General features: G+C 40.5%; 1 protein-coding gene across 1 annotated transcript in view; it reads left to right on the forward strand.

Annotated features, from left to right (window-relative positions):
* The first annotated feature begins 241 nt into the window (after window positions 1-241).
* The window catches only part of dnah9l (dynein, axonemal, heavy polypeptide 9 like), a 40876-nt gene continuing 25897 nt past the window's right edge, over window positions 242-15220 (forward strand). The window contains exons 1-34 of the mRNA XM_026150410.1: window positions 242-271; window positions 440-630; window positions 1483-1678; window positions 2519-2618; window positions 2984-3195; window positions 3293-3526; window positions 3695-3862; window positions 4316-4432; window positions 4614-4751; window positions 5799-5923; window positions 6432-6627; window positions 7164-7268; window positions 7375-7566; window positions 7957-8157; window positions 8284-8619; window positions 8721-8798; window positions 8884-8939; window positions 9017-9137; window positions 9241-9410; window positions 9522-9744; window positions 9831-9947; window positions 10126-10212; window positions 10337-10495; window positions 11672-11755; window positions 11874-12032; window positions 12479-12601; window positions 12868-12990; window positions 13243-13467; window positions 13579-13797; window positions 14091-14258; window positions 14386-14511; window positions 14604-14711; window positions 14804-14935; window positions 15017-15177. Coding sequence (XP_026006195.1) covers window positions 242-271; window positions 440-630; window positions 1483-1678; window positions 2519-2618; window positions 2984-3195; window positions 3293-3526; window positions 3695-3862; window positions 4316-4432; window positions 4614-4751; window positions 5799-5923; window positions 6432-6627; window positions 7164-7268; window positions 7375-7566; window positions 7957-8157; window positions 8284-8619; window positions 8721-8798; window positions 8884-8939; window positions 9017-9137; window positions 9241-9410; window positions 9522-9744; window positions 9831-9947; window positions 10126-10212; window positions 10337-10495; window positions 11672-11755; window positions 11874-12032; window positions 12479-12601; window positions 12868-12990; window positions 13243-13467; window positions 13579-13797; window positions 14091-14258; window positions 14386-14511; window positions 14604-14711; window positions 14804-14935; window positions 15017-15177 — 5180 coding nt within the window. The remainder of the gene's footprint in view (window positions 272-439; window positions 631-1482; window positions 1679-2518; window positions 2619-2983; window positions 3196-3292; window positions 3527-3694; window positions 3863-4315; window positions 4433-4613; window positions 4752-5798; window positions 5924-6431; window positions 6628-7163; window positions 7269-7374; window positions 7567-7956; window positions 8158-8283; window positions 8620-8720; window positions 8799-8883; window positions 8940-9016; window positions 9138-9240; window positions 9411-9521; window positions 9745-9830; window positions 9948-10125; window positions 10213-10336; window positions 10496-11671; window positions 11756-11873; window positions 12033-12478; window positions 12602-12867; window positions 12991-13242; window positions 13468-13578; window positions 13798-14090; window positions 14259-14385; window positions 14512-14603; window positions 14712-14803; window positions 14936-15016; window positions 15178-15220) is intronic.

Genomic DNA, 15220 nt, shown 5'->3' on the forward strand with positions numbered 1-15220 from the left:
ACAGAAACTCCTGGGTTTGTAATCTGCACTCCATCTAATATACACATTTTTCTGAAATAAGTCGCTACTTATTTCTAGTGCTTTCAATGTTCTTGAAAGCATTCCCACTGTTTTTTCATCTGTGAAGACATCCCCGCCATGGAAGACCAAGCTGCTGTGTGTCCTAAAGAAGGGCGTGAAGAGAATTTCCCGAGAAGGATTCAGACACCAGTTCAGGCTGGGAGAAGTACCTGGATACCCAATGGAGCACCTGCCTGTTGTCATATCTGAGGTTGGGTAGTGTGTTCAGGTGTAGGATGTCTACAAGTGCACATTTTCATATATGTTGACTGTGGATGCAAAATTTTCTGGTTTACAGTTTTTCTGGTAAGTTCTGTGTACGTGTCCTTGTGTAATTTGTGTGCGTGTATAGCTACCTTATGAACACCTCTTCATACAGGTGCTGGTGTGTGTGCTATCCAACGGTCTCAACCACGAGTCCTGGCCGAGGGTGGTGTCTGATGACATCCACAGGCACCTGGAGAAGCTGAGGAGCAAGGTGGTCACTCTGAGAGGCCGAGCCGAGGGGCGAACACTGCTGCCCCTACCCCTGTACGTGGAGAGGGCACGACCTCAGGACATTGTGCTAAGGTCGGTGGTGTCACAATACACAGACAGCCAAATTATAGCTGAGAATGTTGGGAATTTTTAAAGTGTTGCGATGGCTTTGAATGGTGTCTCCGAATTAATCGGTTATTTTTAATTATAATTTATAATTGTAAAAGTTTCATTTGCCGCCCTTTTTTCAGGATGGAAAGGGGCAGGGCATGGGGAGCATTTACCTGGTAAACAGGCTGTTTTCTGGTCAAGTTCGTCGATGAAAATGTTCCGTTTGTCAGACATATTACAAGAAAAGTGGGCGTCCTTGTGTTTTACAAGAAACAAGACAAAAGACGGGATTCAGAAAGTGAAAAAGCAGGGTCAGCTGTCATATTTGTTTTCTCCTTGAGTCAAGTTTAGACAAATTGCTGCACAGTGGCGGAATGTTTTTCTTTCATGTTAGCTAAAGTTTACCTTGAGACCTTGAGGAACTTGGAAAACGCCTTCAACACAGCATCGTCAGTTAAACAGCTAAGTCTGACAAAGTTTAAGCAGTGGAGTTAAGTCATTAGCGCAAAAGTCCTACAGTAACTCGTTTTATTTCTGATATTAGCTTAATAGTGAAGAGTGAGGGTTTACATACTTGGCTATTGTCAGACTTTTGAAGAATGCATGGAGTAAGAGGTAATTGAATAATGTAACAAGAAGTTACATTAGTACTACGCACTAGTTCTTTAAAAAGAACTAGTGCGTAAAGGCACTGGTAAACGCTGGTTGGCATTAACAATGTCCTAGAGAAATAATATACAGTACCTCATTTGTAGCGTTCGTATTGTACGTATAGCTTCAGTAGCTCACTTCTATTTTTATCCAGACTGATTGCTCTCACTCTGTCCCTCTCAGCCACACTGGATGGCCACTGGACCGTGGCTTGTTATACTCTATAGAAACTCTGATTGTGCAGTGGTCCGGACAGATATGGAGTGTGCTGAAGAAAGACTCTGGTATGATGCTGCTTCAGGGAAACCACCCAGGCCCCAGCGTGGAGCTTCAGTTCTGGGCAGCTCAAAGGGAAAACCTGCTGGGCATCCAGTCACAAGTATGACGTTATAAAATAAGTATAAGACTCGTGTTATTCATTAGTTTAAAAAGAACAAAAAAAATGTATGTAATGTATGTTAAATGTATGTTAAATGTATGTTAAATGTTTATTAAATGCGTCCAAAGTTAAATAACAGTAGAGGTATATAAAAGTCGTCCCCGTGAGCCAAAGCTCAGCCTCCAGATTGCTCTGAATAGTGAGTTTCCACTTGTTATTTTCTATTGCTGCAAGGAGCTGACATCAGCTCCTCCTGGATTTCTTTATATAGTCATCTGCTACAGGTACAGCCACCTTTAAAGTACTGACAGCACAGCTCACAAGCAATGGCAGACTTCTGGAGAATGATCATCCAGAAGGGACGTTTAAAGGGAAGGTTAAAGAGTCAGCTTGTTTCAGTCCATTTAAAGAGCTGTGAATGCTGGGGTGCTCTAGTGGAATCACAATATACAGGAAGGAAACGTGGAATCACAATATACAGGAAGGAAACCTGACAACTAATGAAATTTTACTTTATATTCATTGTATGCGATGCTTAATGTTGAGATGTGTCCCTGTGTCAAATGATAAATGGCCTGTATTTATATAGCGCTTTACTAGTCCCTAAGGACCCCAAAGCGCTTTACACATCCAGTCATCCACCCATTCACACACACATTCACACACTGGTGATGGCAAGCTACATTGTAGCCACAGCCACCCTGGGGCGCACTGACACCAATACAGATGAACAGAGAGGGCAGCAATGACGAAAGTTGTCAGTGTAGTACAAACCTGTACATTTATTATACTCTTGAAATAATAAGTCAGTGCATGTTAATATGAGATCCTTGGTTCCAGATCCGCAGCTCCAAAGTGGAGCAGATCGTGGAGATCCTGAGAAGAGTCAAGAGCAGTTACTACTCCGCCTTCAAGGACGTCTGCGTCAAAGTCAATGAGGGTAGATCAGCATTACTTCTCATTCATCAAGGCTTTAATTTGTTTTGTCATCATGACATGAGTATGACAGCTCCAGCTCCCATTTAGTTTAATTTAAGAAACATATCAAGCATTAATTTTTCTTTATGCTTACTGAACCCAGAATTTTACAGCATTGTTACCCTAACAGAACCTTTTTTTTCTATACTTTGCCTTTTCATTGCATTTTCTGTGTCATCATGCTCACTTAACAATCATGGGAAGTGCAGATATCATGTTTACACTGGTGCTAAATAAATGTAATCAGAGATCACACCTTTTAGAGCACCATAAATGCCCCATTATGTTCACGTTATCGACTGATACTTGTGGATGTAATTATCACAGCCGTGCTGGAAGCAGAAGACATAGATCTGTATCTACGCCCTCTAAGGAGACTGATTACAAACTTGGAGGAGAAGAGTTTTCCACAGGTGGATGCGCTATTACCTCCTCTTTTTCACACGCTCTGCCTCATCTGGAGTCATTCCCAGTATTACTGCACTCCTCAGCGAATGGTGGTGCTTCTGCAGGAGTTCTGCAACCTGATCATTGAAAAGGTACAGGTGATGCATGTCTGTGCACATGTGATGAAAAGGAGACGAAGGAAGAGGAATTAAAAATTTATCTCTGTAACGACTTTGTGTCTGAATACAGGCCTTTGCCTATTTAATCCCTGAAGAGTTGTTTAAGATGGAGCTTGAGGAAGGGATGGAGAGAGTACAGATAAGCATCTCAGTTCTGCGCACCTTCAAGAAATTGTTTCACACTTACCGCGAGCAGATCCCGAAGTATTACAAACACTCACAGAGCATCAAGCTCTGGGACTTTCCAGCGAAACTTGTGTTTCAACGCTCAGATTGCATCATGGAAAGGCTTCTTATGATCGAGGTCTGTATCTTGGTTTTCCAGGAAAATTGCAAAATCAACATCTCTCACTCCTATAAAGGAGGGAGTATTTTTTTAATCAAGTAAATCTGCATGAAAATGCATATTTTTGAACTTCAGCTCCACGATATTATGCTGATCCATCACTGTCTTTTCTCATTTCACTCGTAGGAACTTTTTGCAACAGCACTGGACTTTCTGAAGCTGGAGAAAATTGAATTAGGTGGATCCAGAGGGAAAATCTTAAGTGAGATGGTCTTCAGCATGAGTGAGGAGTTTCATGACCGCTGGCGGACCCTTAGAGAGAGCAAATATGACCCCTTGGACTGCACTAATGACGTGAGAGCTACTGAGAGAGTTGCCGTTGTTTTTAATATCACGCTGCTCTTTAATTGTGGCATTGGCTGGCACAGGCAAATAATAAAAAATAACAATTATATTTTATTTTTCTGCCCAGCAGTACAATAATTGAAAGGTAGAAAAGCAGAGTAGTTGCTAAGCAACACACAAGAACAAGTGGCAGGAGTCATTATTAGTCAGCGCATCAATATTTAATTTACTGGATATTTTACAATAGTTTTCAGCGTGGCTCAGAACAGGAACTCGATCAGAAATTGATCTGTGTTATAATATATTTCTCTCAAGTATGTGTTAATCCAGTCAATACTGATTAAATGAGCTAAGGAGGAATTTTATGGAATGAAATTGTCTAATAATTTAAATTGAATCAAAGCTTTTTAATCACAAAGGCTTCTCAAAATACCCATCATTTCCCCTCTAATGCCTTCTCAGGATTTTGTGAACCACTATAGGTGTTTCTTGGAGCAGAACAAAGATTTTGACCAAAGGCTGGGAACTGTCCTCAATTTGGCCTTTCAGCACTCCAAAAACCTGAAGTCAGCCTTTAAGGTAGGCCGGTTACTCCTTTAAAAATCATTTAGTAGTTTACTTAAAGTAGCAAGTGTACGACATTTAGCAAGTTAACATAATAGCATCATTTGGTTGTTTTGGGGGATTTCAACTAGTGGTGTGTACATGTTTTGTGCCTTGAATGTACAAAATGTCACAAAGCTGCTGTTGTTCCATCTAGCTGTTGAAGATTTTTGGCACCCTGCTTGAGAGACCCAGAATCCACCAGCTGTTTTCACCTAATTACAGTGTGCTGTTGGACATGTTTAGCCAGGAAGTAGGCCACTGCCAGTTTATACTTGATCAACACAAAGATGGGGTGAGACAGATTGAAATTATGTTCCTAATTACTCGCACACATTTGCTTCACAATACGCCACGATTCAGCTGCCGTATTTTACGCGTGTGTCTGTGTGTGTTGTGAGTGTTTTATGTGTGTATTAATTAACGGTTTGATCAAGTTTAGCAATTTAAAACACTTCATTTTTGTCTTAGCAGTGAGTTTTATAATGTCTCTGGGTACCTGGGTTTTTCCTGCATACATAATTTGATTTTCAGTTGCCCCAAAGAGATTTTAGACTGAATTTTTTTTTAAAAAAATTACAAGGGTTGTAATTAAGATTACAATGCTTGGCTATTATTTTTAATTACTGAAGCACATTAGGCATTTTTTTTAATCAAATAACCAGACATCTTTGTTTAAGCACATGTGCACTTATTACATGTTTTCATTTACAGTTATTGTATGTTTATATGTTTACAATGTAGGTTGTCTGACACACAGGAAAAACAAAATGATGAGATTTCATTTGGGATTGTTCTGTGTCTTCAGTTTTTGGACCCAGCACAGTGCTGTGACACACAGGACACTGTGAGAGACATAAAGTTAACACCAGCTGGTATTCACAAAATAAATGGCACTGCTAAGAAATACATTGTGTGTGAGTGTGAGAGTGAATGAATAGTGGCATTGTAAAGCGCTTTGGGTGCCTTGAAAAGCGCTATATAAATCCAATCCATTATTATTATTATTTCCTGTATACTGGGAGCTTAATTTAAATAATATGAATATTATTAAAAATATGTAAACAGAGCCTTTGCACACTTGCATAGAAATGTAAACATCCACAGCTCACTGCTCTTACACCCAGCGAGAACAGTGTCGTTAATTACAGCGGAAACATAGTGCTGTAACAGCTGCTTCATAAATAGTTTGCATGCATTACATGTTAATTGTAGCCACAGCAGAAGATTTGAGATGACACAAATGGCACTGAGGTCCACATACTTCCGCGTGAGAGTGTTAACTCAAAGTGATTTGAAAGATTAAGCTGTCAGCCAAATGGCATGAAACCTTGTGTTTCAGCTGCAGTCAGGTTTTGCGATCCTGGGAAAGAATATGCCTCAAGTGGCCGGTAACCTCAAATGGTCGCAGGAGCTCCGAAGCCGGATTCTGACTCACAGGAGTAACCTCTGCCAGCTGCCCCACATGTAAGAACCTACCTAATAAACACAATAAGGATGATTTTAGAGTATTTTTTGGTGCAAAGCACTTGGTTATTAATCACTAAGGGTATTAAATCAATAAAATGTTACCTTCCTCAGTTGACATACATGGGTTTTGAAACCCAGCAGATCCATTGATGTTATTATTATAATTTGCAGTAACCGAAAAAAGTTTAAAAAATATATATCTTGTGTCCATTGATTATTTAAAGATTTAAAAAGAACATCAAACATTCAAAGCTTTAAGCAGTCAGCTGTAACTAATATTTCAGATTCATGTACCCTGTATTTAATCATCTGACCAACAATGTGCACCTAAAATATGTATTTTGGTTATAAACACTTTTTTTTTTTGCATTTAGCATATTCATTACAAGAATTTATTTATTTTACTGTTTCTGCCAAATGTTTACAGTATACACATGACTTATACTTCACTTGCTATATAATTCTTTTCCTGCATTATCTCTTTCTTTCTCCGTCTCTCTTTCAGGCCCCTGGATTGTGCAGAGGCACAAGATGTCCTCCAGAGGTGTGAACGCGTTCTTGAGGTTTTGGACCAGCATGATGAGGAGATGTTCTTAGAGTGGACCGAGGGGCTTGAAGAAATCTGTGAAACACACCTCAAGGAGCCACTGTTGGCACTGGATAGTGAAACTGGCTTCTTCCAGGTCAACTTCAGTCCTGGTGTAAGCCCAAAGACGATTGATTTTTGAACAGACTTTAAAAACAGATAAAAGATATTCCATAGAGGCAAGTAAAGGTGAAAATCTAAAAGTCACAGTCATTTTGACTGTATGAGTTCAGAAGTGAAATGACTTGTCAGACTGCTTCTTTAAGCTCTGCAGGAGAGAGATCGAGAGAAATTCAAGGTTTTGTGAAGAAAACCTGCTAGTATCAAATTGAGCTCATAGAGTGTTTTTCTCTGCTAAGTCATTATTCAAACTAGTGCCTCTGTCTGCATTTCTTTCAACTCAAGGTTAATAAAGCCACATTTTTGTCCACTAAACTCACTTTGTGAAACATTCCCCAGAAGTAGCAACAGCAGTTTGATACACAGATGAAGCATATTTTACTAGTATAATTAATCACCATGGGAGGAAACAATGGATACACATAAATATAAAATATGAGAAGGTGTTTGGTAACTGATATCTATTCCAAAATCATGTACTATAATCTATGGAAATCAGATTGTACTTTCTTTTGTTGTTACTCTCCACAGTTAGCATCTGTGCTAAGAGAAGTGAAATATCTGGGCATGCTGAAGACCCAAAACATTCCCCAAGCAGCTCTTCATCTCTATTCTAAACGAGAGAGACTACACATGGTAGGTCATTAACCCTCAAGCAGTTTTCTGGACTTGACAGCTTTCTTTAGAAAGCGTGTTTTTTAGAAATATGTTGGGGGTTTTAATGCTGCATTTTATTATGCAGTACACACAAACACTGACTTTGGTGACCCAGTGGTACAACCAGCTCCACAGCACCATCCTAGCTGTAGAGCTGGGACTGGTCAAAGATGAGATGGATGGGATGAGACGACAGCTGAATCCGGCCCTCCGGGAAGTGACATGGGCTCAGGATGACCTATGGGACTACATTCAGAGTACACGAGACCTGGCACAGGTACTGTAAATATGCAGGAAATGTTGTACTGAACTTAAAGCAAACAAAAAGATGCAAGGCAGTGCCTGCATTAATGGGTGAGTTTCCTGTACATGTGTTGGTTGACACTATTTTGCAGCATATTTAAATGATTTTGCTTTTTTAAGTAGAATAAACACTGTCTCTATCAACATTTGGGCTGATTTATTTTAAAAAAGCCAGCGGTCGCCTGTCTGCATGAAACCCCAGAATCCTCTGTGTGTGGGCCAAGCTAGTTTTCTTAATTATAGCCCTATCTCAGAGCGCTTCAACTCTACAGCAAGCACTTGAAAAACAAAAAGCAACATGATGCCGGAAACATAATTATTGCCTGTAATTGTTGCTCCTTTTTTTTTTTTTTGCCATCGCCAGAGCATTTCTAGTGGTGTCCAGAAGAGCAAAGCTAATGTGGAAGCAATCCAGGCCTTGATGGGTAAATTCAGCAGCCGGGCTTTCATTACCAGAAAGAGTCGTGATTCTACTCTCCTCGTTTTCGCTGACATTGAAGAGAGTGTTTCCAAACAGCATGCTCTCATTACTAGTACAGGGGAGCAGATACACAAATTACTGCAGGTATATTCATCGTATAATCTCCATGCTGGAGAGATGCTGTGCACACATTGCAAATGTTAACACAACCGATATTCATGTGTATGTTTATTTGGTGTTTAAACTTTTCATTCAACACATAATTTTCAGGAGAACCAGTCTCTCCTCAGTGTGACGGATCTTGACAGCAGTGAGTGGCATGCCTATACTGAGTATGTTGACAGGATGATCCTGGCAGGCTTCACCAGCGCAGTACGCTGCTCTCTGCAGTACCTCATGGACAATACAGATGCAGCTCAGCGTATTACACCTCTGTTTGAAGTCCAGTTGGTTCTCAACAGCAATGAGATGACCTTTGACCCTTCATTAGACTTGAGCCACACTGGTAACTTCTATGATATTGTGGATAAGATGGTGGGCAACATTACAAGCATGGCTTCCCTCATTCCTAGAGTGGCAAGTCACAAACAGCTGAGTAACTACCAGGTACCACACAGATTAGATTATAAATGCATATACATATACATACATATATTTCCATGTAAACAGACCCTTATCATAAGCAATCTTGATTTTCCATCTTGCAGGGTGACATTAATGAAATGGAGGATTTGTCAGACATGTGCCACATAATCCGCTCACGGGCACGTGCATCTGTCGCTAAGGTTAGTGACATTTTTTTATGGTCACATGTGGAAGATTATTTTATGAAGTTTACAGGCGAATAGTTGTGAAAGTGTTTATTTACAGGTCAGGGAGTACCAGGCATCATTTTCTAGCTACCGCTACCTCTGGACTGATGACAGGTCAGCTGTGTGTGGCTGTTTCTGATTTGTTTTGATTGTTAGCAAGTACAGAAATAATTTGTCTCATATGTTCACAGGTCTGAATTTATGAGACAGTTCCTACTTTATGGACATGCATTAAGTACAGAGGAAGCTGAGCTGTATGCCGACTACGAACTAAAGAAGAACCCACCCACCCTGGACAACTTTAAAGAACAAGTGTGTTCAACATTTGTGATCCATTTATGCTGTAACCTTGGTTTATTTCACTCACATTTGGAAAGCAATGCAACAATAATAACTGAATTATTCATTATTTCAGATCAATCTGTTTGAGTCACTGTATGTGCGAGTGAGCAAAATGGAGGACCGAAGGGTGTTTTGTGGTTGGCTACAGCTAGATATCAGACCCTTCAAGCACACACTGATGAATGTCATTAAAAAGTGGAGCTGGATGTTCAAAGAGCACCTTCTTAACCACGTGAACCAGAGGTCAGACACATAAAAGTCAAAATAAATAAAACTTTTTTATCATTTAAAAGACATTTTTTAAAGCCAGTCCTCTGAAACCTCACTTCATCTCCCTTCTTCTCTATTTAACAGTGTGAGGGAATTGTCCCAGTTTGTCCAGGACACAGCATGTGGCCTTTCCACCAAGGTGTCAGATGGCGATTATGCAGGCCTTGTGAAAATCATGGGGCACCTCATGGCCATACGAGACAGACAGATCAGCGACGAACAGCACTTCAAACCGCTCAAGTCTACCGCTGAACTTCTAAAGACCTACGGACAGCAGCTTCCAGAGAGTGTCTGCACACAGCTAGAAGTGTGAACCAATTCAAAAACACACATTTTTTCATTTATCATAGGCGATATGTACAGTTATCAGTGCTTCTTTCCCACACAACACAGGAGCTGCCGGAAAAGTGGAAAAGTGTCCGAAAAATTGCCTTCACGGTCAAACATGAGGTGGCACCACTACAGTCAAATGAGGTTTCAGTTATCCGCAGGAAATGTGTTCGGTTTGAGGTGAGGCTTTGTGTGATTGGGGTAGGATGTCAGTCTGGCAAAGAGCTCAATATCTGACACATAAAACCTCTTTCCTGCATTATATATATGAAACCCACACAGTGTCTGCAAAATGATAGACAGAAAGGTAGAGGCAGATATGCATTAATCCTTAATTTGCTATGATTTCATACTTTAGGTCAAACAGCATGAGTTCAGAGAACAATTTCGTTCAGAGTCAATCTTTAAAATCAGTGTGGAGGAGTCATATAAGCTTATTGATAAGGTGAGCAGGGGGCACATTTCTTTTAGTGTCTGTTAAAAGAGAAATCTTAACAGTACTTCTTTCAAATGTAGTACACAGTGTGTGATTAAAGAAAATTTAAATAACATATCAAAATTGCCTGCAGTGTAATCGAGGCGTAGCTACAATGGAGATGGAAATGAAGAAGTTGCAGGACACAGCTGATCTGTTTGAGGTCAGCTTCCCAGAATACAAGCAGCTGCGGCAGTGTCGCTCTGACATCATACTTGTCAAAGCAGTATGGGATATGGTCGTCTTTGTAAAGGTACGGTTGAACTCCAGAAAGTTGGGATGGTGTGTAATATGTAAATAAAAACAGGCAGTGATTTACAAATTTACAAATATCATTTTATTCTCTGTTGGACACAGAAAACATTTCATGTCATGAACTGAGGTGTGTGGCAGGCAGAGAGTGGACAGCTTTCTTAAATATCACAGCTTTTATTGTGCTGGCAAAAAAAACAGAAATCAAAAGCTAAATAATGTGGACAGTGATGGGGCTGTAACAAACTAACTAAAGAGACTGACAGAGACTACACACACCATGAGGGTAGACACGACAAAGAACAGAGAGAGATGCAGAGAGTATATAGACAGAAGGGAATTAAGGCAGATTGAACACACCTGTGAACACAGCTGAACAGAATCTAAATAAAGAGACACAAGAAGCAAAACTGAGACAGAGACAGGAGCTCGATGCAGGGACCAGCGCTAAACATACATGGAAACATAACTGACTGGGGAGACAAAAGGATAAAACAGAAGATTATGGGCAGAGGAAAGCATAAACATGAGGAATAGGAAGGAAGACATATTAACTTGGAACGGAGATTGGGAAACCAGGTAGAACCCAGGAAGACCAGAGAGACATGACCAGGGAGACAGAAAGCGTTGAAAACACTGAGATACTGATGACACGACATGTAGATGAGACTAGGGCAGACCAGGCACAGAAAAGGGTACTCACGTAATCAAGAACCACGAAGTAGAAATATAAATAATGACAACTCATAGGCACTAGGAAATACTGAAGTCAGGACTAATACAGAACTAAAACCCTGAAAATCTTTTAATTCAAAAAGAATGAATCGCAAAACAAAACTCAAAATAGATCACAGCAGCCTTTCTGGATCATGCTCACATGTGGCCTCTTCTTTGCATGACAGAGCTTTAACCTGTGTTGGTAGATGGCACAGTGAACTACACTCACAGAAAGGGATTTCCGTGTAATAAACATTATTTCAAGTTGAGGAACATTATTCTGAAAGTGTTGCATAATTTCTAAACACTTTATTTACATTTTACACACCATCCTGCCTTTTTGGAATTGGGGCTGTAAATACAAATATGCTATTTTTTTTTAATACAAGGCAGGGTCTCCATAGTGAGTCACTGCATGCAAAATAATCAAATGATGCACTTAATCTCCTGCAAATCCTAGACCAGTATAGAGGATTGGACAAAGACTCCATGGAAAGAGATCAACGTTGAGCAGATGGACATGGAACTCCGGCGGTTTGCTAAAGTACAGTACAGCACTCTTCTCTGGATAGATACTTGAACTTTGATTCAGTTTAACTGTTTCATGTTTGAAACAAGAGTACCTTTTCAATAACTGTGAGTATGTCTGTTGTCTGTTGAAGGAGATGAAAATGCTGGATAAGGAGGTGCGTGTGTGGGATGTCTATATGGGTCTGGAATCAACAGTGAAAAACCTATTGACCTCTCTGAGAGCTGTCAACGAGCTGCAAAACTCAGCTGTCAGGGAGAGACACTGGCAACAGCTTATGAACACCACTGGGGTAGGGTATCTGTGCTGCTGCTGCTACACAGTCTCTCATACCATCTGCTGTGCCATTTTTCATTTTGTTTGTTTGTCTGTGTGTCAATGAGATTATCCAAAAGTTACAAGTCCAAATTTCATTAAACTTGGTGGCGGAGTGGAGAATGTGTATGAGAACAGCCCATTAAATTTTGGTCCTCATACAGTTTTTTTCTTTAAATTTGTTAGCGCTTTGGTCTTGGCAGAGGACTGCCCCAAGTGCTCTTCTTGTTCAGTAACTTTTCATCAGTTTTACTCATGGTATATTATACTTGCCACTCTGTGGGGGTTAATCCGTTCGTTTGGCTGTAGTTTTCATGCAGTGAATTGCTCTCATTGTTCTGCAGACACTTCTCTGGATTTGATGAACCCAGTTATCTGAAATTTGATCACACCCATAGTCTGCTTTTGTTTTTAAATCTTCAGGTTAGGTTTGTGATGGGTGAGGGCACCACCTTGGGGGACCTGCTGGAATTGCAACTTCATCGTGTGGAGGATGAGGTTAAAAACATAGTAGACAAGGCCGTGAAAGAAATGGCCATTGAGAAGGTAAGACACCAGACCAACCAGTTACTGTGTGATATATCTTGTAGTAGTGGATTATTGATGGATGGAATATTTAATTACTTAAGCACTCACTAGACTTTCATCATATTCTTAGAACAGATATTTATGAGCAGATTCAGAAAGCTGAACTCACAAATAATGACACACAAATAGGAATGAGCCAATGTTAACGAACGCGTTAGCTTGTTTTTTGGTTGTCTTTAAATGACAGGCGTCTTTGTGAAGTATCTGTCTTTGGGGTTTTTTAGGTTTTGGCAGAGATAACCCAGACATGGAGCATTATGTCGCTGTCCTATGAGACTCATGCCAGCACAGGAACCCCTCTGCTCAAAGCAGATGAGAATCTGATAGAGACGCTGGAGGACAACCAGGTGTGCCTGCCTGCTGCAGAATGTGATATGCAGTTTGCTTTATTCTTTCAAATTGCAATATTAACACCCCAGCGATCCATAATATAGTTTTAGTATGAACGGCTCGGGTTTATTACTGACTCCTCAAAGACTAGTTATATAAATGCATAGGCAATGGGGAATTTAAAAAATGTTCATGCAATTTCAAGAGCAGCTCATCAGGGCTTCTTTGTACAAATTGCCATTTAAAGTTACTGCTTCATTTCTTTTCAGGTGCAGCTGCAGAATATCCTGATGAGTAAGTACATAGAGTATTTCCAGGCAGAAGTAAGTGGATGGCAGAGGAAGCTGATGGTGGCAGACCTTGTCATCTCATCTTGGATGTCTGTCCAGAGGACCTGGGCCCATCTTAACAGCATCTTCACCAACAGCCATGACATCCGCTGCCAGCTGGCCAATGATGCTGAACGCTTTCAGGGAATACACACTGACTTTCAGGTAAATCATACCTCTGCCTACATATAGTGCCATGCTTGGCTACATATTTTTAGCATGTCTTTTTGCATTTCTCCCTTTATTTCCTTTGATTTGTTTGTTTGTTTTAATCAGAGTTTAATGACTGAGGTGGTCCAGAACAGTAATGTAGTAGATGTGACCAACAAGCCTGGCTTCCTGGAGAGCCTTGAGACCTTACAGCAGAGGCTGTCTCTGTGTGAGAAGGCCCTTGCTGAGTACCTGGAGACCAAGAGACTGACATTCCCCAGATTTTATTTTGTCTCTGCCTCCGATCTACTGGAGATTGTGTCTAAGGGAACACAGCCCAGACAGGTGATAGATTACATTTTAATCATGTTTTTCTAGAAAGAATCTATAAAGAGATTGTTAGCACGTTGTGGTTATCTGTACTTTATATACCAACTATATTTCAGTGTTATGGAGTGGAAAAAGTGAAAATGGAAAAACACAATAATGAAAGGCAAAAGAAATCTTTTTTTCTTTTTGATTTGTTATCAGAGATCAGGGTCTGTTAACGTCAGAGCTTTGTTAACATCATAGCCTATAAAACCAAACTCAAAAATAGTCTGTGTGTCTTTTGAATACACATATATATTTTTTTCCAGGTGACCCGACACTTGCTGAAGCTGTTTGACAATATAGCAGATCTTCGCTTCAAGGACTCAGACCAGGCCGAAGGACGGGGGGAGGAGGGGGAGGCAGTTGCGATAGGGATGTACAGTCGAGAGGGAGAATATGTTTCGTTCTCTGAGCCCTGTGTCTGCGAAGGACAGGTACTGTGAAAACAAAATGCGGTTTCTGTTTGTGGAAGTACATCAGCACCGTTTTATTTGAAAAATATGATATTGCATGCAATTCATTTTAGAGTTTTTTTCAAACATTTTTATTTTTTTTAATCAGGCAGAGTGTTGGTTAAGTGCTTTAGAAACCACCATGCGCTGTACAGTTCGAAAGGAGATACAGGAAGCTGTAGCTGCCTATGAGGACAAACCCCGAGACCAGTGGCTGTTTGACTACCCAGCCCAGGTCTGTTCATGCAAAGTCTGTAGATTTACAATTTTAACTTTATAAACATGCAAGCTATCTGCTGTACACCTCTGTTTCCCTTCCATCAACAGGTGGGGTTGACTGGTAGTCAGGTGTGGTGGGCGACAGATGTGGGCATTGCTTTTGAGAGGGTGGAGGAAGGATTTGAGACAGCTCTCAAGGACTACAACAAGAAACAGGTACTTCCATAATGTAAGATTTTATTAGGCTGGTAAGTGATCGTAGCATCATTGTATTTGTCAGTGATGTCTGCTGAATTCTGGTTTTCTAGATCACACAGCTCAACTTGCTAATCCACATGCTGCTTGGCGATTTAACCCCTGGAGACAGACAGAAAATTATGACTGTCTGCACTATTGATGTCCATGCTCGAGATGTGGTCGCCAATCTCATTACTCAAAAGGTACTGCGACTATTAGATATTATTTCAAATGAGTTTTGCATTAGTTAGCAGACCATCCTGATGCTGTTGTATGTCTCTAAGGTGACATCAGGACAGGCATTTGCGTGGCTGTCCCAGTTACGGCATCGCTGGGATGAAGAAATGAGACACTGTTACATTAATATCTGTGACGCTCAGTTCCAGTTTAGCTATGAATACCTGGGGAATACAAACAGACTGGTTATCACTCCACTCACTGACAGGTATGTGCACATACATGTTCTCCCGTAAGCCAAACCTTTGCAA

The sequence above is a fragment of the Astatotilapia calliptera genome, chromosome 18 (assembly GCF_900246225.1).
Source record: "Astatotilapia calliptera chromosome 18, fAstCal1.2, whole genome shotgun sequence".
Taxonomy (NCBI): Eukaryota; Metazoa; Chordata; class Actinopteri; order Cichliformes; family Cichlidae; genus Astatotilapia; species Astatotilapia calliptera.